This window comes from Aotus nancymaae, unplaced genomic scaffold, assembly GCF_030222135.1.
Source record: "Aotus nancymaae isolate 86718 unplaced genomic scaffold, 86718_ANA_hifiasm-v0.15.2.pri h1tg000083l, whole genome shotgun sequence".
Lineage (NCBI taxonomy): Eukaryota > Metazoa > Chordata > Mammalia > Primates > Aotidae > Aotus > Aotus nancymaae.
In genome coordinates, this window is record NW_026988498.1 from 7120219 (window position 1) to 7145077 (window position 24859).

Sequence of the window (24859 nt, forward strand, 5' to 3'; positions counted from 1 at the left end):
CGCAATAACGTGGTTCTGCATAATAGTGGTGACGGATCACATGACATATGATTTAATTTTACAACTTTGAAGACTTCTCACTCCCTGTATTAAATCCATTCATTCAGTAAATGTGTGTTGAGGATGTACTGGGACTCTCCTCACCTTCCAGATGAGCCCTTCCCTGACCACCTTATGTAATACTGCAGCCCCCTTATTTAATACCCAGCAACCTCCTCCCTTGCGTGCTTCATTTTTCTCTCTCGAAATGTTCTTTTTAATCTATGATAACATTTACTTATTTGCCTATTTCATGCCTACTCTAGAATATAACTCCATAAATGCTGTTTTACCCCACTTTAGTAATTAACAGTATCCCCAGCACCTTGAATTTGTCAGAGTCTCTTCATAAATATTGATTAAATGATTGATTGAAGAAGACATCCCTGTCTCCAGGATTTCACACTTCCACCATGCTCTTGATGGGGATTCAGTGAATCACTGTTTCTGAGGTTCTGCAATCAGAAGAGAAAGCCCAGAGCAAGCAGTCAGTCTGCATTACATGCATGTTCTGTGTGCTGCAGCACTGTTCCTGGTCATAGATTCTTGGTTCGGGAGGGAGTTTCAGCCAGTAAGAAAGACAGGGAAGTTGAGCCTAAAACCTCATTGGAGGAAAGGAAGACAGGAAGAGATGAACTTCAGGTGTGCTGATTTGAGGTGGTGCCAGAATGTGCTGTGGGATTAGAGTTTAATGGTTAAGATGAGGGCAGTTACTTTCAAATACTTGAGAATGGGTGAGTTCTCCATAGGATTAGCACAGCGTGCAAGAGTGAAGGGTGGAAATGGAAGGGCCTTTGTGGGACAAGCTCCAGGAGGTGGCATTTCAAGTGCAGGTGGCGGAATGAAGCTGTGCCCTTGGTGCGAGGTTGGCGGTGCACGTGACTGCCATCGGAACCGGGCTCTGTGCTGGTGCTTCTGCGTCTCTCACACATGCGTAGTTGCAGAGGACCGGTGCTCTGGGGCTGCGTTTCCTGCCTTCCCAACTCCCTTCCTTGTTAGGGCCACCTTTTTCTCCCCAATTTTTTGTTTCTTTTCAGTCCCATTGCCAACTAAGTGAAATGGTGTAAGCCTGTCATCTTTTGGCTTTGATATCTGCCCCCACCCCACCCCCGCCCCAGATGTTATTTAAACATTGGCCACAGGGATGCGGCATGATTTAGAATGCCCAATGCCCAATCCCGTGGCTTAATGAGTCACTTGTTTCTGCCTTACTCCAGGCCTTTATTTATTGCTCTATTGCAGGCCTTAGCATGCTGGATTTTAGTTTCGTGTTGTGTCCATGTCTGTCTCTTCTAATTGGCCGTGAGCAGCAGAAGGACATAACCTGTTCTTCACCTCCCTCACCTTCAAACCTAGCACTGTGCCTGACATAAAGCAAATGTTCAGTAACTGAGAATGACAAGGAAAAAAAAGGACTCAGAGTAAACCTCAATTCTGTTTGAGATTCTGCAAAGGGGAATAATTCACTTTCACCATCCATATTTCTGAAGTGTGTGAAGAGGGTTGTGAATCCACTCTGACCGTATTCTCTTGCATAAATAAGTCCAGGCAAAGTATCTTCACCAGTAGTGAAAGCAGAAGTTACCTGCCTTGAGAAGCACAGTCGCCACAACCTAGTGTACAAGGGAATCAGATGTCATGTCGGTGGTTGCCCCTCCTGGTGTGGGTCCTGTACTTTCATCATTTGTTGCTGGACTGTGGATGCAGTGGGGACACTTGTGTTAAAAATCATTCTTCATCTTGGGAAGTGCAGGCTCCTGTTGAGTGTCCCCCTACCTTTGCCTTCATCTTATCATTTTATAAGGATTCTCTTTATAGTTAACTGATGGCCAAACCAGTCTCCTGTCAATCATCCAGAGCCATTTTCAATTAGTTGCCCATAGCAAACAGGTGACTTCAGCAGCATCCAGCCTTTGGCAGGTAAGTTCAGGCTGGAAGGATACCCTAGATCTGCTATAGAAGCAGGGGCTCCTGGAGGAATTTCCTGTCTGTAAAATGAGGGGTAGTCACAGTGATCTCAACCACAGGGGAGAGGATTCATTGGTGTGTACCCCTAAAGCACTTTGAGAATGTGAAGCCTTCAATAATCTTCCTTGTGATGATTATTTCCCTGTTGCCGTTTCTAAAAGTTCATCTAAAACACCTGCCTCTCCCTGTGTGAATGCCTCCTGGTTGGCCCTGAAGTCCACTGAACTATTTCTGATAAATCACGGAAGGAAATGAGTTGCCTGGGTGAGGCCTGTCTTTCGCCGCTGCCTTGCTCCCTTCCCAGGGAGAGTTACTGTCTGTTCAGCCATCAGGCACTCCCTAGATGTCTCCAGATTTACTTCTTTGTGGGGGTTTTCCAGCTTTGTGCCTTTACTAGCAGTCAAGTTGAGATAAGGTAATAAGGTTTCCCTTTTACTTGGTGAGTCCAAGTACCTATGTTCTGTGACTTTTTCTGCAGAAATAGTTCTCTATGAGTCTTGGATGCATTTTACCCTGGCAAGCATTGGAGACCTCCGACCGAACACAGTTCAGCAGAATGTGTTCTGGTAATCCAGCAGAATGCCTGTCCCCAAGAACACAGATGTGTTCTCAATTGTCTGGGAATAACAATGATGTCCTGTACCATCTTAAGAAACTATTTTTTTTAATTTTGCCAAAGTACAGGATTGAGCTTATGGTAATGTATGTATGTGTACATATAGGAAATCTGAAACTTTTCTTCAGAGGAGCTCAAGCTATTTAATGACAATTTGACCATCTGAAGAAGGGTTTTGACTTTGTCCTGTTAAGGGTATTTGCTCTGGTTAATTTTCTGTGTGGATTCACTAGCTGATGTGTGGCCATCTCAGAGATTTGGGGCCTCATTCCATAATTTATGTGGCTGTGACTCAAAAGGTTTCACTACACATGATAAATGGTAACAATATCTTCCAGCTAAATAGGGGAGTATCATTATTTTCACAGCTTTTTGGTGGTGTAACTGATAACCAAAACATTTTGTTCAATTTACCCAAAGTTTTCAGCAACCCAGGATGCCACTGCAGTTAAGACAGCTGTGTCAGAATGGTGGCAAACTCTGCCCGGCTGAAAGGCAGTCACGGAAGACAGAGGCTTTCTTCCTGATAACCGTGAAGCAATGCATTTGCAAAGGAACTTGCAGTTCCCAGAGCTCCAGGTCGGGTGGCCACTGACTCCTCTTCCTAAATGGACAGGCTGCGGCACTAAGTTTAGCGGACAGAGAGCCTCCCAAGGGTGGGGCCTGAGTTTCTAATGTGTTCTTCATTGTACAGGGTGGGAAGGAACTGATAGTTGGACCTCAGCTGCCCCACTGCCAGTCTGTTGGGAAGAGATTTCTCTTCTTAAGCAACACCAAAATGGACAGTGTAGAGATTGTTAATATTAATGAATTTCATGTTCGTCCTGTTGCCCGCCAGAGGCACCAGGCGCATCGCCAGGTTTTTTCTGCTTTTGCCTTAAGCAGCTGAGTCTTGGACAGTTTCCTGTAATAACCAAACAAAGCCTGTTTCTTCATGTGCTATTACTTAAGTACAAGTGATATTAAAAAACGATTCCTGAGCCCTTTGAACGAGTGGTTTGTTAGCTACAGAGATGATGGGAGTACAGTTAGGACATTAGGAAGGGCACTGGCATACATGGAGCGAGGTGGGGCTGTGGCAGCACCCCCATTTACCAGCCACTCAGCAGCTTGTCTGATCCTCCAGGCTGCTCTCCAAAGTGCCGGTGACACCTTGTCAGCTCTCTGGCCGGTAGCCTGTGTCACCTGTGAGCTGGGAGGACTGAATGGGACACAGGCAAGATCACAACAAAGTTTCAGGCAGATCATTATATTATCTCAATTATCTTTTCCATGAATCTCTGAGTCCAGACTATAGCCACAGGATTATAGAAATTAAGAGCCAGGTGGGACCTATCATCTTGCTTTGTTTTATGAGTGAGGAAACCGAGGCACAGAGTGGTTACATGATTAGCCTCAGATCCCACAGTGAAGTTTTTGCTGAGTCAGGATGAGAACTAAGGCCTGCTGGCCCACTGTTCGCTGACCTGCCGTTGAGGGCCTCAAGCACCGATGGGGCTTTCTGGGCCCCATATTCTTGTGTTTCCAAAGCAAACTTCCCATGCAATGATACGTTTAGATCAATCTCAACTCCAATCAGTACAAAACAAGCAGAGGACAAATGTATTTGCATCTATAGCTATTTAGGTAAACTGAAGTTAAATAAAATTAAAAATCCAGTCCTTAGTTGCATTAACCACATTTCAAGTAATTCCTAGCTACATGTAGCTAGTGGCTACCACATTGGACTGTGCAGATATAGAACGTTTCCATGATGGCATGGGGTTGGGTCACACTGATGTGGATTATCCCAAGGATCCAAGAAAAAAAAAGTACTGGAGTAATAAGATTATTAATAACTACTAGGCAGATTTTCTATCTTTATACACAATTTTTCTAAGACAATCATTTTATATACTTTTTAATTTAGTGTGCATTCTGAAGATGACTTTTTATGTCTTTTAGCATTAGTATAATTTATAGCCATTTGGCAATTCTTACAGCCATTTTGTAAGTTTGTTCTTCTTTTTATATAAATAAAGGAAATGCAACACAGAAAGTCACCCACAGAACAAGATAAAAAAGAATAGAAATTTTAATTCTTTTGTTTTCTTTCTCCCAAAGGAAGCCTGCAAATCACTGGGCCTTATAAAAGTTTGTTGTCCTAAAACTAGTAAAAATAATAGTATGTTGAATCAATTATTATGATTTTTATAATAGTTTACTGCCTAGAGGAACCTCAGAAGATTTTGCATGTACTCTGTTGATCTAGTTCTTTTTCTTTTAAAATAGGGAAGTAGGTCAGTGCCTGGGCTAAAACTAAAAAGTAAGCACCCATTGTTTTTCCAAACGTCATTTCATTTTCATCTTGACTGTGACACGGGTAATACCATTGCCCACTGGCGTAGTGCTCGCAGACTTGTGGTCTTACTCCATATGGCTTTGTCTTAGAAGAGCCTTCTAGCTGGCTTCTTGCCAAGGGTACTAGCAGAATTGGCACCAGGGATCTCATTGCAGTTTGCAGGCAGGGTGCCAGCAGAGATGTGTGCGCCTGTGTCCGGGGCCTGCAAGTGGTCACTGAGTTGGGAAACATCAACCTAGAGAAACATAGCTCATGGAACATGAAACCAAGACAGCTGACCTTCACCTCTCATTGTATCCACATTCCCTAGGCACCTTTTGTGTGACATTGGAAAAGTCAGTATATCTCTGTGACTCTCACTGGGTTCATCTCCAAAACCGATAATGATTCCAGTGGGAGCTGTTGAGAGTATTGTATATTGAGTACTTGGCAACGGTTTCTGGCATGGAGTAGCCCCTCAATAAATATTACTTGAATTTGGATGTAAATTCTTGGACTGTGAGAGGCACTGTACTGGGTGTTGAGAATGTCTAGAGAGTGAAGAGGAGCAAGCTAGTCTGGTTTTCTAAGCCCAAGATGAGATCCTTGCAAATAGGACACCTTCTCAAGGGTCTTGCTTAGATCTGGGCTGTCTGTTCCTGTAATTACCTCTCTTTGAAGAGCATATTGACTCTCCTTGGTTTTGGACACGTAACTCCAAAGGTTCAACTGTTGAACACATAATGTCTGGCTTGCTTAGCAGTGTCAGTGCTACAGCCCCATGAGGACAAAAGAATTCAGTGAGTCTCCTCTAAACACGAGCATCAGCCAGGGAGGGAGTTGGGAATCCAGAGCAGGATTCGGTTGGGTGGATGAGAAGGGAGTAAACCATGCTGCTGCAGCACTGTCGGGATTCAGGGCATGTAACGCGGTAGCGCCGGGAAGGTGATCGGTGGGACAGGACCACCTGTTTTGCTTTTGATCAGGAAGCTGTTCGGGGGTGGTTTTTAACTTAAACAACAAGCGGACATAATTGGATTTTCTTAAGAAAGGGATTGTCCTGCCCTTAGAACTTAATGCAAATCTTTGGAAAAGTTACTTCCAAAAGGGCAGGTAGCATGGCAAGGATGTAGATGCAGATGAGAGGTGCTCACGGGTGACTATGCAGGAACAGAGAAGAAGGGAGTCTGTGGAGATGGAGACACACTATGTGACTGAGTAAACGTGGGTTCCAAAGTAACCTAAAGGGAGGATTGAAAAAAATGTACATATCACAGTATTTGCTATGTAAGTGATCACTAAAATACACATTATTATTTAGGATAGGAATTGTGTTATAGTCTTTACTGTAAAAATTTTGAATTGAAAAGTAGATTTTTGATGGTCACTCATTTCACATGCTTCACAGATACAAAGAAGGAATTAACAGTAGGAATAGCTGACACTGAAAGAGCCCTTACTTTGTGCCATGTACTGTATTAAGCACATGAGTCTGAGATGGAGTTCGCTATCCCCATTTAACGGATGAAGAGTCTGAGCCCAGAGTAGCACAGTTAGGAAGTGGTGATGCCAGAACTCAGAGCCACTGTGCTACAGTGCCTCAAGATGAGGAGTCTCTATGCATGGGGGTGAAGCATGGCTCATGGGGATGAATTATACATGGCCACCTTGCCACATACAGGCCAGAGGTATGAGGCATAGGACAGCTCCTCAGCTTTCCTTACTTGATGCATCTTGGTGAGTTTGTATTTTCTGAGAAAGAATAAGTGGCCTCTCATTTGCAGAAGCATGGAGGATAGTTGCTCTAGAATTCTGAGTTCAGACCCTAGAACTCTAGTACACTGCCATTCCATTCTCCATTGTGTTACATTATGTGCTCTGCAGATGAGGGCAATAGCCCCAATTTTTGAACTTGTGTTTTCTGTTAGCTGAGACCTGTGGCAAAGCTTCCTCTTTACATTCTAGCTGGGTGTCAACAGCAGTAACCACAAGTCTTTCCTGTCCCAGAAATAAGTCTTGCCACACACTCAACCCCTGACAGGGTGTGAACAAGACCTGCTATACTGCCAGGGACTCCACCACCTCAGCCCCGCTCAGCCCCAGATTCACAGGGTTAAAGTGTTTATTGAATTCTCAAAGAGCGATTTGAAAAGGATAGGTGCATAAGAACAAGATAAACAATCTAGCTCTAATATAAACAAGCATTACATTACAGCAAAATTGTTGAGAGAAGATTTTGTACTCAATATTTTATTCAGCAGAACATTTTTTATAACAATAAGGTTGATTATCGCAAGCTCTGAAAGTGCTTCAAGTTAGACAGTCTGATTGTTTATCTCAAGGATAAAAAATAAAGTGGTAAAATAGGGGGATACAAAGAAGCAGAAATTGAAGCTGGGACCTAGCGAAGAGTATTTGGCATCACTTTACTCTTCAGGTTGAATCTCATTCAGGGTTTCTCCTTTCCATAGGTTTCTGGTTTTTTAACCATGAGTAAGTATCTTCTTTTTAGGGACTTAGGACCATCCTAGGCCCACAGCAGATTTAAAATATTCTGATGGTTTGTTTGTCTGATGGTTCATTTTAACCAAATAAGTAGCTCTCTGTAAGATCTTTGTCTACCCTCTTGGTAGTACCAGGAGGCTACAGTGAAATCACGCCTGGCCCTTGCAGTTTAGTTTTAGTTAACATGTCCCCTTTCTGACCTCTCTGCTTCTTGGGGTGGGCGTACTGTTGGAGGAGGCTCTATAGGGGCAGCGTTCCTCCTTTGTTTCAGTGCCTTCTATTTTCACAGGCCGAGAAGCTGGAGCAAGAGCACAGTGCTGCAAATGAGTGCTGCCGAGAGGCATTCAGCCTTGTCACTTGGCAGAGTAGCTGGGTTCAGGGCATATTTGGAGGTGGGGGGTGGGGGAAGAGGGTATGTGGTTTTGCTCTACTGTTTATTCCTGCTCAAAGGAGGGTGGGGGCAAGTAAAAAAGACATGTTCATCATCGGATTACTTGATGGTGACTAGAATCGCAGGCTCTATACAGCATTTTCTTCCAAATGGGGATTTTGGAAACAGCGTTGAGGGGGACTGATATGCAAAAGCTTATGGTTGTGCTCTCTGTCAGCCCCAAATATTTACTGAAGCTGGGAGAAGAAAAGGCAGACTTTCTTTTTTTCTCTCCCAAACGTGTGATTGTTTAGAACTCAAGTGCAACATCTGGAAGTCAGATATACAGAGAACAATTTATGGAGTGTGAAAGATTTGAAATATTCAGTGTCCTTTAGTGGGAACTCAACTTTCTGGGGCTTCTTTTTTTATTTTTTTTTTAACCCAGCACAAAGCAGGCAATTCTGAGATCTCCTTTGCCTCTCTGAATTAAACCCTTTGTGCCTGGGTCCCATAAACAATGTGCTTTTTAAAGGGGAGCCCCCTCCCAGCTCCGGCCTTTTTCTCCAGCGTGGGCAGCCAATCAGCTGCGCAGAGCTGCATAGCTGGACCGCTTTCCATTCTGAGTAGCAACAACGTACTAATTTGATGCACACATGGATGCCTCGCGCACTCTGCAAATTCATCACCCGCATCTTGCATTAGTCATCTGACAGACTGCCAAGTGTTTCATTTTCTTTCCATGTGACTTTATTATTACCACCTCTCTCCTCTATTCCAAAAACCTCCCAAAAAGGGCGGTGGGGCGGAGGGCGGGGCAGGGAGAGGGAGAGAAATCCAGCAGGCATCTAGCTCTGCCTTTCTTTCCCAGCCACAGCCAGGGTAGGGCTGATAACGCGCTGATGCGTTGATGGCAGCCTTGCAGAGCTAGACCTGCACTTAACTTGCAGCTGCCTCCCGAGCCTCCAAGATGTCCACGCCCTGGGTGACAGGCGGCGGGGCGCTGCCCTGTGCTCCCGCGGCTCTGCTCGACAGCAGCACGCAGTGAGAGCCTCGCCGCCGCCGAGGAGCAACTCATGGTGCCTCTGCTTTGTTTTAGTTCATCAAATTTCTACGACTCATTAGGCACTTTGCCCGTGCTCTTCTTCCTCCTCCTTCCGCCTGCCCGCCCCCCCCACCCCCGCTTTTTTTTCTTCCTGTCCCTCATCGTGCCGCCCTAACTCTGGCTCCCGGTTCCGTTTTTGACAGTAACGGCACAGCCAACAAGATGAACGGAGCTTTGGATCACTCAGACCAACCAGACCCAGATGCCATTAAGATGTTTGTCGGACAGATCCCCCGGTCGTGGTCGGAAAAGGAGCTGAAAGAACTTTTTGAGCCTTATGGAGCCGTCTATCAGATCAACGTCCTCCGGGACCGGAGTCAGAACCCTCCGCAGAGTAAAGGTACAGAGCGCGGGGCGGGGGTGACCAGGCGTCCAGGTGGGCGTCGCTGGGGCACTGGGGCTGCCCGAGCCCCTAGCCTGCGGGAGGGAGGGCCGGCAGGCGGGAGGGCTGGAAGCAGCCGACGCTGGCGGCCCCTGTGCTCCAGGGGCTGCTCCCGGCTCCTCCCCACGCCCCCGCCCGCCGGCCCTCCGGGACAGGTTGGAGGCGGGAGGGAGGGACGGAGGCAGGGCGGGAGCGCAGAGGCTCGTCCAGGCGCGTGATCGCTCCCGGGAGGTCACTTTCTAGGCAGCATAGCCTCTGCTTGGGCGGGGTGGCTGCCTCTCCGAGGAATCGCGTTTCTGTGCCGTGTGTTTCAGGACCTAACTCTTTCCACCCCTACGTTCCCATGATTGCCTTTGTACTTACAATTGCATTTCACTTTTCCATAGCCGGTGGGGACCTCAAAGTACCTTTGTAAACAGTTGGTGTGATGCCACTGGTGCAAGGGAGAAAAGGCTCCTTTGAAGGAGAGACACGCATTCCTGGGGGCCAGGTGGTTATCATGAGGTGAATCTGCCTTTTGGAACTGGGAGCAGCACCCTAGTGGCCTGACATACTTAGCACACCTTCACAGACGCTTGAGGGTTACGCCCTTATCAGTGTTGAGATGAAGGTATAGGATCTGATAGTTGTTCCTGCCTCCATTTTAAGATGACGGTGATGGGGGACAGTGGGAGCAGTTAATGAAATAGAGACCAGGACCCATTGTGAGGACTGATGATTCTGTGCACTGAAGTCTTACTTTGGAAGCTCTCCGCAAACTGAATTTAAAATACCTGCTCTGCTGCTACCACTTGATCTCTGTTGCTATTTTAACCTTCTTGCTTTAGCAATTTTTTTTTCTTTCCCTGTTTTTGATCTCTCAGTCTCTCTGCACAGGAGTCCTCTGTTGTTCTGTGGGTCTCTCAGTTTCTTTTGCTCTGTGCCTTGGTGTTTCTGTCTGGCATGTTATTTTATTTCTGTGTTGCTTCTCCTAAGACCCCTGAAAGCATCACTTGGCTTGTATATACACTTCAGTTGGGCACATGAACATTGGCACATACTTTTCTCTAAGCCTTTTCCTTAATGGCAAAGTGAAAGGATAGAACTAGGAAATCTTTAAGACTGACATTCTGTGACTACGAGAAATGTTGGACTGCCTCTTGTTCCCTGCAGTTGCCAAGGTCTGGTAGGGCTTTTGGAAGCCTCTTAAGGAATTGAGCCCCTGGCCAGTACTCATTTTAGAAAGGTGAACAGGTATGTCTTCAGAGTATGTTCATAACACTTTAGTTTTCCAAACAAACCTTAAGCAAGGTTGTTTCAAAAAGTACGTAGAATATTGTCACCACAAACTTGATTGCCCTATTGTTTGAAATATAGAAAAATCATTTAACTGAAAATCTGTGGGTTTCTAAACTTCACAAATGAGAGCGGTAGTAAATACCTTTATTGAACATATTCTGATACTGGTTACCTACATGTTTTCCAAATGGAGAAGACTAGAGTTTGTTTTAATACTTTCATGGTATGCTATTGAGGAAAACTTTTAAAAAAAATTTAATAAATACTCACCAAATAAGAGCTCTCTCAACAGCCATAATGTCACTCAGGGAAAACTAGACCAGAGGCAGTAGACTAGGCTTTAGAGAAATAACCACAATTCATCCTTGACAAGAAAAATGTGACTCCAAATTTTGGTTTATCAGCTTTTTTAAAAATTACCTTTGACAAAATGATCAGAGCTCACTTATTGTTAGGATGCCTGGTTCCATGACTTTCAGCCTTGAAATACATGTATCTTAACTTGGCTGAAAAGGCCCTTTTCCCAGTCAAATAAGTACCTGAGCGTGGCCTAGTTATTCTCCCATTGTCTCTCTTGCCCAGATGTTCCTCTGAGCAGCATTTTTTACCAGCCTATATTAAGACTATACATTTTGTTAACTTGTATTCACTATGTCTTACTACTAAATTGGTGAAAATAGTTTTCAGAAGCCCATGGTCTGCAGAAGCAGAAGGGAGGCCCGGTGAGGGAAATTTTTTTGAGCACATGCTACGTGTATCAGACCCTGTGTCAGGAGTTTTACGTATGTTGTCCTCACCAAAAATCAGAAGGTAGGTGGTATTAGTCACGTTATGCAGTTGAGGAAACTGAGGGTCATAGAAAGGTAAGAAACATAGTCCAGTTTGCCCAGCTGGTAAGTGACAGATCGGAGATTTGGACATGGTCCATCTCTCCTCATGGACTACACCATTCTGCGTCTCCATGAGACAAGATTGCAGACCAGCCCTCGTGTGCTGTGTTTCAGGGTCTGGGTCAAGGGCAGTCTCCTTTACTGAAGTGTTCCCCAAGTGAAAGGAGGAAATTTCATTCTTTAAGAATGAATTGATTTCATTTCGGTCTCTGTGTTTAGTTTTTATACTCAGGGGTTTAGATTGTACATCAGTCCCACCTCATGATATCATGGGGTGGGAGTTATAGATGAAATCATTCAAATCTTACCTTTGGAAATACAGGTCAATTCCTATTACTGTGAACTCCAAGTCTCACATCAAATATTGCTTAAAGTACATGGGCTGTCAGCCAAAGCTTGAAAGAGCTTTTGTTATACAGACATCTCTGTTGTGAAGGTATTTGTTGTGATGGGATTTGAGCTGTATAATGACATTGCTCTCGGAGGATTACAGCCCTTAGCCGCTTACCTAGAGAGAGCCACAGCCCCCACTTTCTTCATGTTGATACCTATGTATCCCGTTATTATTTTGCCTGTGTACATGTAAAATAAGACCTCTTCGATTCAGACTTTGTCAGCAGAGTACAGTTATCATATTTTCACAGGGCTGATGTCAGAGCCTCAGAAACTAGAATTACTAGAGGTGGTTTAGGTTATGTGAGTAAGGCTTTTGGAGGGGCTTGATTCATTGCCTTACCCATGTTGATGGTCCCAAGCAAAGAAACTATCAATCAGGCTGTTACCTAATCCTGGTGAATTAGATTTTCTCCTCACTTTCCATTTTATGTTCTGTTTAGTCTTGAGGAACAAAAACTTGGTCATACTTGTGAAATCATCTTTTCAGGGTTCGTGTCTGAGCTGCCTATCTTCTGCCTATAAGGGCATGTATTGACCAAGCAGGCTGAGGAACTTGGGGAGTCTGGCTCAGTAAACATGCTCCCCCATGAGGACTTTGGAAGAGTGTGTTTTATTCAGGGGTCATCTGTTTCATTTGTAGATGGTGAGCAATACCGTAGAGAATTGAGAGCATGGCTTTTGAAGTTGGAGAACCCTAAATTTAATTTCTGGCTCTACTGCTTCCTTGGTACGGGCCTTGGGCATGTTGCTTAATCACATCTGAAAGTGGTGGCAGCGCTTCTAGTGTTGCTGTGTGATGAGGTTATGTGCTTTCCACAGAGCTGGGATACAGTAGGAGCTGGTTATGGCAATCGTGATGATCATACTTGTTGTTACCTTCATCAGTATCTCCAAGAACATAAAATTCTAATAGGAACAAGAAGGCAAGTTCACAGGCAACTCTCACACAAAAGAAAATGAGCTAAGAGTAAATGAGTAAGAAAGAGATGAGCTTACTGGAACCATGGAAGTTGAGCAAAGAAGTGACTAATTCACAGCTTATGGGAGATGAAAAAGATGGCATCTTTACCAAATCTTGAAAACAATAACAGGATTTCAGTAAGTAATGATAATGAACTTTACAAATGGTTGGAATGGCCTGCTTCAGGCGTGCAGGTGAGGAAGTGCAGGGGAAATTCTGAGAACTGAATTCTCCCACATTTCAGGGGAAAGGTGAAATACATGACATTAAATAGAGGAAGGGAAGATCACGAAGCCTAGAGCTTGAGGCTAGAGCAGCTCTTAGCAAGCCTTTGTTCTCAGGCTGAAGTATTTAAAATGCCTTTGTTAGACTCTCAAGACTCTAGGAATAGAGTGTTTTAGAAGCAAGAGACTCAGAGGCTGGTGCAGTGTGTTGACTTGTATTGAGGTCAGGGTGTTGTCTGTCGTGGGAATGGAAGGGGAGGCTGAGGGACAGGCATGACAGTAGAAGGAAGAGGACTTGATAACTAATTTGGGGCAGTGATGACCAGAAGTTTTTGGCTTAACTGGGAGAACTGGGAGCGCAGTCAGCCATGGTGGGAATGGAGAAGAGGAGTATTAAGTTCAGTTTTGATTGAGTTGAGTCTGAAATGTCACAGAAGAGTTAAGGATGCAGGCCAAGAAAAGTCATCGGATTTGGTGACTGGGAAGACCCAAGAGGACTTCAGAAGAAGGGTAGGGTTGTGGGAAAAGGAAAGGCATGGGTATATGTGTGAGGCTGTCAGTGTAGACTCACCTTCCTCGTAGTCTGGCATGAAGGGAGCAGAAACTTAGGCATGCAGTTTGTTTGTTCAGCAAATTATAAGTTGTATGGCAAAGAAGATTGTGAAAGTGTGAGGCAGACACGACACTATCTCAGGCCTGTGAAAGGGTGGAAAGGTACTTCATTTGAGACAGAGGGGCGTTCAGGAGGAAGTAACAACACAAAGTTTCAGAAGCAGGAGACAGTTCGTACAGGTTCTGCCCCCAGTCTTCTCAGTAAGTAGGAAATTTCTGAGAAGTCTTAGTGAATTGAAGACTTGACTGGAAAAGGTTTAAAATGACTCCTTTGGGAAATTTGATGGAGAGAGTAGAAGTGTTGAAGAGCAGGGAGCGGCCGGTCGTATTTAGATCATGTTCATCTGGAGTGGGCCATGATGGTTGTGGTTCTAGGACTGTCTGTCGCTGGGTGAGCAGAGAAACAGAGTTATAGGGAATCCAAAGTTGTAGGTGATCAAGGCAAACATTGTAGAAGATCAGGAAGGGTAGTAGCTGTGTTAGAATGTTCCCTCGGAGGTCTAAAGTAGGGAAGCCGGTAATGCTGAAAGACAGCTCCTGGTCTGGGAGGTGGAGGAGGAGTTGAAGGGTTGGCAGCTGAGGTTCAGTGGGAGAAGTTGGCAGATAGGAAAATTGTGTTCAAGCGAGACTATACTTGGAACCTAGAAACAGTGGATAAATTACCTTGGGTCATCGCTCTCTTAATGTGTTAGTTAATCAAAGTTATAATCCCAGATCATAGCACCCCAAGAAAGTGTGTTCTATAGTGAACATTGTTTAAATTTTTCTAAACTTAAATGCTTAGGTACTGTTATTCTGATTTTATGGGAATGAAAACTGAGTGATAGATTAAAATCACTTAGCATTGGAGATGAGAAGGTAGGAACAGCACCTCAGTCCCAACCAAGTGTCTTGTTGATCACATTTTACTGGTCTCTCTTTTGGCAACTTCTCAGCTAAAAGAGAAATAGAAAAGGGAAGTGGCTGTGTTGACTATCACTACATACCAAAGGAAAAAACTTCCTTTTTTCTTGCAGTGAGTTGGGAGGTCATGGCATAACTGCCATGCAACTGCAGCCCAGCAGTGCTGCGAGCCAGAGCTTTCCGGATGGAACAGAAATCTCATTCATGACTCCTTTGGGAAGGGTTATTACCTTCAAGTTTCACAAGAGCAGCTTTTGTGGGGGTTATGATGCGGTTGCTGTTTCATCCTCGTCTTGGTCAGGCTGCAGTGAGGGTTACACTGGGGCTAGACCCACTGATCTTGGAATAGGATGATGAGTTGTTTCTTTCCATCTTAAAGGCTTCGCTTCAGTTTTCAAGAAGTCATTAGTAAAATTTTTGTTTGTCTTAATCTCTCTCTGTCTATTTGAGTATAGTGGAAAAGTTTTTTGAGAATCAGACCAGACTGCTGGGGAATGACCCAGGAGGAAGGAAAAAGGGAGTGGAGAAGCGTAAGTTCAGAAGTGGGTGGAGGGTAACCCTGAGTCCAGAAGGCTTTTCTGTGCGATGGTAGAATGAGGGTAGCCCTGGAGAAGGGGACTTGGTACTGGTACTTATTATGACCAGGTTGTGCAGAGAATGAGGCTTACTTTCTTTATCCATGTAGTAGAAATACCCACTTCCCAAGTTGCTTTACATATTCACTAAGTCAACAAATGTGTGAGTGCTGCTGGCATGGTCTAAAGAGGGTTGATCATCTTACACACTATTTGTTTCCTGCTTAAAATGTTAAAGGTTTTTTGTAAGGAACACCCTTGGCCACTTTATGAAAGGACTGATGCTGGAGAACTGGAGTGGGGAGGTTCATTCTCACATTTCATGTCTTTCCTTCCTAAAAACATGTCCGAAACTTCACTTAAGTATTAGAAGTGGACTTGGAAGCCCATTTGTTTAAGCAATGTTATCTTGAAATCAGGAATTGAGAATTCGAACTGCAGGAAGATGAACCCACACCACATTTTAATTCATGCAAGTAGGGAATAGGGTTTCTGTCCTACATTTCTTGAAAACCAGGGTCGCTGCCCTAGATTTTCTGGGACAGCCCCAGTTTTGGTGCTGCCTCAGTGGCCCACAGGAAGGGCATCTCATCCTGAATTAATGTTCTGTTAACAGAAGGCTCTGTGTTACTTACTGTGACATCCTTTCATTGTTGGCTGACTGACGACCTATAGGACAAACAGAAAATGCAGTCAGAATTTTTATATTGATGCAAGTGGAGGATCTTTATTGCATCCTTGTGAAAGGTGGCTTCACTAGTTAAATCATATAGTTATATTAGAACAATTGATTCTGTGAAATGCAGTTTTAAAATATTTAGACTGATACTGACTCTAGTCATTGTGCTGACTGAGATAAAGCAGGGACAAATGTTAAATAAGCCTCCTTTAAGGTACAGGAAGAAGGAATCCCTTTAAATGCCCCATACTCTGGTGATGCCGAGACTGTGCCTCAGTCACAGTGCTGAATTTCTGTTAACTTCCATCAAAAGGCAGTGTCCACCCTGGCAGATAATACCTATCACGGGTACATTTTGATCCTTACATCTCTGGAGAGAAGAGGAGGAAGAAGGGAAAGGAGGGAGACAAAAAGACAGAGCGAGCTAATATCAAAGAAGAAAAGAAATTACTCATGGCTGCTTTTAACCATTTTGTTTTTTTCTCTTCTGTCTGGGACATTAAGACTTCAGCTAGTCCCCAGTCGTCTTTTCCCCAGTAGCTTTGCATTTCTGGAATTAAAGCAGCAGAAGAATAAAGAAAACAGGTGCTGGATGAAAGAAGAACAGACTTCTTTGGTAGAAATGTGACATGAAAAGAAAACCCAGAGTTTCGCAGCTTCTGTTTCAGTCCTTCCAGCAGGTATTGCAGGTTGATTGGAAAAGTGAAGTCTAGGTGATCTCACAATTTGCATTTGCCGCTGAGTGCTTGTCTGGGTTGTCTGTCTAGAAACCTCACCTGCCTTTTTATTGGCACCCAGCAAGAAGGAGATCGCTCCCCACTAGAATTGCCTTACTATCAGTTACGTGATTGTACCACTCTGGGTTACCATACTGTGGGGCATTAGGAAGCCAGTCCTTTGGAGAGGAGAAGTCCAGTTTCCTGGCCAGCAGGAGAGGTGCTCTCAACAGGGTGATGCTGTTAGTTACTCTGAGACGTGCACACATTGCCTCAGCGCTGCCCTAGCACAACCTACCTGCCCTTACTCACTTTCGCTCCAGATACTCCAGATAATCAGGCATTTGGGTTGACAGGTTTATTTGCGGCCTCCTTCACTCTCGACTTCTCATGAAAGTTTAAAATTAACCATAGTTAAGTTATATTTTAGAAGTGTTCAGAATTCTAGCATTAATTAAAAAATCATGACATACCTTTTGAAGAAGTTTATTATCTTGAATAATTCCAATCATGGTAGAATGTAAAACACCACTAGTATAATTAGTACTGCTTTTTGTATCTTAAGTTAGTAGATTCTTAAAAGACTGAATTTTCATCTTTGGACATATCGCCCCAGCTGCTAACCTCATCATAATTTCACTGATTCTGAGCCCATCTGTTCTGCTTCACTATCTAATACTGGGTGGGCCAAACCTTTTACAGTAACATCTCACAGGCATACCAGGGTATACGGCCATGAATAAGGACAGAATAATCATTATGATCTTCAAAACCATCAGAACATATGAAAGGTTGAAAAGATAATTGACCAAAAGAAAAAAAGTGGAAACTAAGCTAAAATTATATGATTTAGTGACAGATTGATATGGGTTTATATATATTCTGAACACAGAAATGGTGACGATAATGCGTCAGGTTCTGGGACAGGAGAATTGAAGATGTTTTGATCCATACTGAGAAATTCCTGTGGGAAATCAGTTAGTCATAAGGTTAACTGAGTGATGTATATTAGGTATAACAATGAGGAAATTTGTAGTGAACTAGACCTATTACATATATTAAAGAATCAAGGTCTTCAAATACATCTTCAAATACATTCACATTTGCCTTGATGAGTCCTTGTTCCAGAGAAAGGAACACAGGAAAGGCATGTGTGATCTGGTGGATTATACTGTACATGAATTTCTCAAAGCCTGAGTCACATAGACAGACACACACAAGTGGCAAGCAAAGAAGTGAGTTCTGCTGTAAATGGAAAAAGGGGCTAGTTAGCTAAACAGGGGAATGCTGTAATGGTAAGCTAATGGAGCAGAGAGTAGGGATGGCCTTTGAAACACTGCAGAAATTGGTATTTAGGATCAATATTTTTTTCATTCTCTGCGTAAATGACAGAGAATGTTCCTAATCTGGTGTCCCCATTCTGGTATTCACATTGGAGAAACCCATAAGATACACTCTGGACAATGATTGGTTTGAAGAATAAATGAATGTAATTCCTCTGTTTCTACTGGAGGATCAGAAATAGGAATTAGGGAGAAGAATTAAAGGGCTGAAAGAGAATATTGACTCACCACACTATTGAACTGACCCAGCATCTGATCATTATAAAATATGTTGGGCTATGTTGGGCTGTATTGCTTTTCTAGGACAAATTCTGCAGCTTTACCTGCCTGTGGATCAAGACCTGTCTCTTTATAGTAGTCCTCCAGCATCTTCGGCATTTACTAAGTTCACGAATTGCTGCTATTTTGTTGCCTTTTTAGCTTTAGGTGAAAAAAAAAATGCTTCCCAAACTACTATAGTTTAATGGGAACTGCATCCTAGTCATGTAAAGAAATACACAAACATCAGGGAGCGGGAGGAATACGGGAAAAAAGGCCTTCAACAAGCTAATGGTCAGAACTGCCCCCCAAATGCTAAACGTTCCTCATGACGCACCAGACACCAAGTGTTATGGAACAAGTAATCGGCCACTTTTCACAAAAAAAAAGCTTTTTAGCTCCTAACTAGGCCACTGTGCCTGATACTGGGAAATGTTATTGAAGGATATCAAGGAGATGGAGGAGTTCCAAAGGAGAGCAGCGTGAATCACAAAGGTCCAGGAAGGTGAGCCCACATGGAAAGGTCTAGGAGGTTAACTTAAAAGACCTGAGAGCATTGAGTCATGAGAATGAAAAGGGGGAAAGGCTGTATCAAGGCATGAAAAGGAGGGATTGTGTTCTCAAAAAAAGAGAGAATATGATTGAAGTTTTGAAGACGCTAAAGTGCAGAGTGAAGCTATATATAGATAAGCTCTTTCAATTAATGTTAAACCCTGGGATTCTGCTGCTGATGTTTAAAATGTTGGAACAGCAGGCAACATGTAGAGTTTGAGCCAAACTTTTACACAGAAGAGGCGATGAACTTAGAGCATGTTGTGAAAGTTAAGGAGATGGTAGGGCAGCTCACTTAGCAGTCCCCAGGAGTGGCCCTCTGGCCATCTCTTGCCTGGGCTTAATGCAGAGCCTTTCTGTAACAATGAGATGAGGTTAGGGTAGCCTTCAAAGCCCTGGGTACCTTTTAATGTTGAACTTAATATAGAATAGAAAAGATGAAAATAGGGTGCAGGGAGCTGACAAAGTGTTTACCAAAGTACCATTCATGTGGCAGTAGACACTTCTGGGTGCCTTCTGTGTGCAAGGCATCATTCTCAGTGCTGAGAACATACAGATGAGCAGGCCACTTTCTTTGCCCCAGAAAGAGAGAAAGAATGGTCCGTAGTAAAGAGAGGACAGCCATAATTAGCTTACAGTGTAAAACCAGCTTCAGGCCAGCCATGTCCATGGCACACGTGTGTGTGTGCATATGTACACGTGTTTTCTGTTTAGTGGAGAATGCACTTGAGAGCGTGATCATCCTGTACTGTTGATATAATAAAGATGAAGAGAACATTAGAGGAACCAAGGCCATGTGATAGTAGGCGTCTAACATTTTTCCTTTCAATAACATGCCTATATCTCCTCTTTGCCCTTTTTCATTTTTAGTTTTCTTTTTTCTTTCCCCTTCCTATAGGGAGTTTAGGACAAGAAGAGGCTTAAGTTTCACTAATGACACTTTCCAAAAGTTCTTCACTAAATCCAAGGATTCTTCACTAAATCCAAGGATATAAAGGGTGCAGTCCTCTCATTAGTTTAATGATGGCATCAGGCTGGTCCTCGTACCCTTTTTCATGTCATGGTGTTTGGTGCAGAGTCCTGAGGGAGAGCTGCCAGCCCCTACCTGATGGATCACATCCCCTTGGCACCAAAGAGTGACTGATAGTGTTAACCGTCATAGGAGGCATGTATGTGTGTGTGTTTGTAGTAGCCCAAAGTTAATTTGTTTCTTTGCCTTTTTTTTTCAAATGAGTGTGGCATTGCTTATAAAATGTTGAAGGTAGTTGCCTGGGGTGGTATCTCACATACGGTGGAAACTGAATAAAGGCTACTAGGTAGTGTAGAGTAGATGTGCTGGAAACAGTACAGATGCAGACGCTTTCAGATTTTCCTGTTGGCACAGAGCGAACTTTCTGTGTGCTTTGTTCAAAGTTGAAAATGTAACTGAACTACCATCAACAAGGTATTACTTTTGGGTGATTTTTCAACATTTATCCCAGTTTCTTGATCCCCTTTTACATAGCCTCTTACTGCCAGCTCCATTCAGTTTTAAAGATGGTGGGTTGGCGTTAGAGCAGTGTTCTGTGGCCAGTGATGGAGGAAGCTTGGTCACTTTAATGTGGGATCTCTAAGGATCCCGTGCCAGCCATCGGCAGAAGGGTCATTACAGCGACATGCTGGTTTTTTCCCAGCGTTACAGCCTACCCAGAATCACCACTGGCTGCAGAAACCTGTATAGGGTAGCTCATTTGGACGAAGTGTTGTTAAGATGGTTATTAGAAGACTTGCAACTTAGAAAAGGAGATAAACATGCCCTTCTCTAAAAAACCCCCCATTGTCAAAAATTTGTATTACTAAGTCATCCCCTACATAGAATATTCAGTAGGGAAATATTAAAATTGACAGCAATTCTGCATAAGTTTCTCCTCCACTTTATATAGTTAATGCAGCATAATGAAAGAAATAAAAGTCTGTTTTTTTACTTTCTGTGTTGCTGCTTAAATATTGTTTTTCAAGTAAAGTTAGCTTACCTTGGGTGTTTGTATTTTGTTGACTTATGTTTGCATGTGTGAATTTTTTGAAAAAAAGAATATTAGGTTATTAGAATGAGGATATGAACCAAAATGTTGGCATGAATTAAGAAAAGCCAATGAAGAAATATTGCTTAATTTGCACACTCCCCTGCAGTGCTGGAAGTGTACTTCTTCCTTGCACTTCCATGGGGCAGGGAGAAAACAGACCAGCCTGGTTTCACTGTCCAGATGGAATGAAGTCCTTCACATCAAAGAAGGAAATAGGGCCTGAGTTTTTTAATCCTCTGTAAGATAGTCAAGAGTTGTCCAGTAGATAGTTGCTTTTGGTAATAAGGGACCACCTTGCCCTTCTGTTTAGGATTCAACAATTGCTTGTTGATTTGGGGTGAAGATGCCGTGAACTCTGGAATGACTGAGGAGGGCCTTTCTCTGCCTGTCATGCCTAAAGCATTCTCCCTAGCCCTGTAATGGAGGCTGCCTCCATTGTAGGCGGTTGCAGTGCCCATCGCTCTCTGGGTGAAGCCAGTATGTCCTGGTGGTGGCCTTAGAAGACAGTCACTGTGAGGCTCAATGAGCCGCAACCTAGATTCAAAAAACGTGACTGCCTGGTAGGATAAAGGACATGACATCTGAAAAGAAGCTTTAAGGTGTTTGCAAAGGGGTCGGAGCTGCTGCCATGCTACCCGCCATGCACCCTGGCCTGCGTCAGTGTGACGGAGCAGGAAACCTGTTTAGGCGCAAAGAGGAAATGCACATTCCCTGCCCAGTCCTCGCTCCCCTTTGCCAACCAGGCTGCTGAGTGTGATGCTCCCTTTGTGAAGTGGACATCTGTCTAATGGGAACTGGATGGTGACCACCAGTCCGTTCTACACAGGCCACCATACAGCTGCCAGGTGGCGCTGGCTCTTAGCTATTCTGCAAGCCCAGCACAGGGTGTATTCAGCTCTAGAGGTGGCAAACATGGGACCCTTCCACCAGGCCCACTCCCTGCAAAGGAAGTGCTTCTGAGAGCCAAGGCTTTGCTCTAATCTCTGTGAAGGAAGAAAAAGACTTAAGGAAAGGTAATGAATAAATTAAAAAGACACACTTTTGTAGTTGTGTATTTTAGGCTTTCCATTCTACCTAATTGCACTCTAATCTGTACTTAGGAGTACAGTTTTTAAGTGGGACATGTCAGGCTTTTATGCCACAGATTAAACTCCAAGGCAAATAAATGTGTGACAGCTTAAGAGGCGAAAAGAAGAGTCTTCATCAAATGGCAGAGTTTGATTGTTTAACCTAGACTAATCAGTCTTTGGAGGGCCTGCCACATGTCTTCCAGACAGCTAGAATGCTGCGGAGATAAGAGTAGGCCTATTGCCCTGTGACTTTCTCCCCTTGCATTAGCCAGAGAGTGCGTGAGTCTATGAGAAACTATTGGTCTGGCTGCCCTAGCAACACAGAATGCTGTGTTGACACATCTTCCATCACATGTTTGCAGTGAAAATGCTGTATTTTTAGAACACTTCAAAGTCAGGAAGCCGTTAAACCACACTGCATCCTCTCTTGCCCTCTGGCCACTTCCTCCACACCCCCAGGAACATTGCCCCATTTCACAGAAAAGGAACCTGAGACAAAGATTAAGTGATATATTAAGCAAAGCTGATAATCCCAGGGAAAATTGCTGATTGAGTCTTGAAATCCAACACATCCTTCGGAGTAATTTTTAATGCTTTCACTTCTTTTACCTAAGCCATGTGTGTTCCATATGACCTTAAGTCTAAGCCCTAATACTGTATATGGAGTTCAGAAGACAACTTAGTTTCCCATTTTCTTTCCTGGCATTCGTTCAAATAAAAATAGGCACATAATACTGTACTGTTAAAAAAAAAATCAAAACTTTACCCATACTTTGAAAATCTTTCAGAATTTATGACACTTAATTTCTTAAGTATCTTTATGCAGCTAGCTTACATCTCGTGCTGAAGGACTGTATCTTTTGTATCTCTGAAATTTCGTGTGCCTAGCTCGGTGCCTGGCATGGAATAGGCATTGAAAATTAGCTGCAGATTGAATGAATGAAGTAAATGCTACGTCTCTCTGATCTACCACCAACTTACCCATTTTTACAGAGTTACTTGTCTTTGGAGCAGAGACATGCTTTGATTCATTCTTAGGACATATTTGGAGAGTGCCGTGTGCCAGGCAATGTGCAGCATCCCAGGGATACAAAGATGTCTATTGGGGCATGATGGAGTAGAGTGGAGAGCATGAGGGTATGTGTGTGCCTGTGTTGGGGAGAGAGCCTGTGACATTCTCCTTACTCCTCCCTGCCCTAAAAGCTCTGTGGTCCTATAAAGGTTAAGAACAACTGCATTGTACAAATAAGGGCAAGGAGGGTCAGAGTTGTCCAGCTCATACAGGATGTTGCCAGGTGCATGCTGAAAATCAGATCTTAAAGTAGTAGAGCTTACGTGGTGTCATGTGGTTACACTCATTCCTAGTTCTCAAAAATAGTTCTAAACCAAAAAATGTTTACGCAGTGTCCCAGCCGCCTAGTCTTCTTTGTCAGCAGCCCCATCGGGCTAACAGAACCTCACATTAGAAACACCTCACATTAGGCTGACGTGTTTCTAATGTGAGATTCTGTTAGCCCGTTGATGCTCCTCAGTCACTTGGGGCCAAAGAGTAAAAAAAATTATAGATAAAGAGATTGAGTTTTATAAATTGTAAAACTCCATAACCGTGTGAGGCGTGATATGTGGTCGTGTGCATTTCCTGGTTTCGGTGATTCTTCGTGTCGTGGTTAGCTTTGGTCTACCCTTTGGCTACCATATCAAATGCCACCTTCCCAGAAGGCAGCAGCAGGAGTGGAAGGCAGTGACCCTAAAAGGCAGCGTGGGGTGGTGGTTGAGAACAGGGCTCCTGAACCCTCCTCTACCCCCACTTCCGTGAGCTAGACTAAGGACTTGACTTCCCCACACCTCTGCCTCCTCATCTGCAGAATAAACAGGGCTATTGAGCAGATTAAGTGAAGTTGTGGAGGCAGAGCAGGGACAACGATGTCTGGACTCGGTAAACAGACATCATACTCAGTCTCCTCCTGATGAGGAAACCCAAGTCCACAGATGTGCAAGTGTCAGCCTGGAAGGGCTTCCATCTCTCAGTGACAACTCTGGGTATAGCCTGCCATCCAAAGAAATTAGCCTATCAGTGACAGCAAGATCACTTCTCAGTAGTATTGACAATAGTAACAACAATAACTGGTATTTCTCTGGAGTACTTGCCATGCGCTAGGTCCTATACCAAGGGCAGACTATACATTATCTCATCATAACATATCTTCAGAATAATCCTATGACATTAATACTACTTATGGTGCCCGTTTTACAGAGAAGAAAACTGAAACAGCAAAGTAACACATCTAAGTATGTGGCAGACTTGGAATAAATGAATGAATGAATTTATTAGTTTTGAGATGAAGTCTTGCTCTGCCACCCAGGCTGGAGTGCAATGGCGCAATCTCAGCTCACTGCAAATTGTGCCTCCCAGGTTCAAGTGGTTCTACTGCCTCAGCCCCTCTAATAACTGGGACTACAGGCATGCACCACCGTGTCCCCCTCCGCCACATACACACACACAGTTTCATTGTATTTTTAGTAGAGACGGGGTTTCGCCGTGTTGGCCAGGCTGGTCTCTAACTCCTGACAACAGGTAATCAGACTGCCTTGGCCTCTCAAAGTGCTGGGATTACAGGTGTGAGCCGCTGTGCGTGGCCCACACATGGAATTTAAATCTAAGTATTTTGTTTGTGGTGTCCCCACTTCTAACCATGACATTGTCCTGGTTCCGGGGTTTCTGTAGCATGGAGCTGGGCACATCTCTCTGCCTGCTGTGCTTGGCAAACTGACATTACCTCTCTTATTTTGGAATAAATACTCCTCTCGACTGTCAGTGGTCATTGATATCTCTGTATTTATGCCAGTTAGCACAGTGTGTGGTAACCAATAGGTGTTTAATGTTTGTTGAAGTACATTGAGTTATTCCTTCAACACTTCTTGTGTTTCTTGCTCCCATGCCTGAGTCTTGCCATTTCCTCTACATAGAGGTATCATTTCTTCTTCCCAATTCGGGTGGTTTTTATCCTGGCCTTTTGGCATCCATTGCATATGC

At 43.8% G+C, this 24859-nt stretch overlaps 1 protein-coding gene across 15 annotated transcripts in view; it reads left to right on the forward strand.

Annotated features, from left to right (window-relative positions):
* Window positions 1-24859, forward strand: part of CELF2 (CUGBP Elav-like family member 2) — an 854489-nt gene that overhangs the window by 674125 nt on the left and 155505 nt on the right. For all 15 annotated transcript variants that reach the window (XM_021670614.2, XM_064369076.1, XM_064369077.1 and 12 more), the window contains one exon: window positions 9067-9263. In XM_021670614.2, coding sequence (XP_021526289.1) covers window positions 9086-9263 — 178 coding nt within the window. In that variant the 5' untranslated portion in view covers window positions 9067-9085. The remainder of the gene's footprint in view (window positions 1-9066; window positions 9264-24859) is intronic.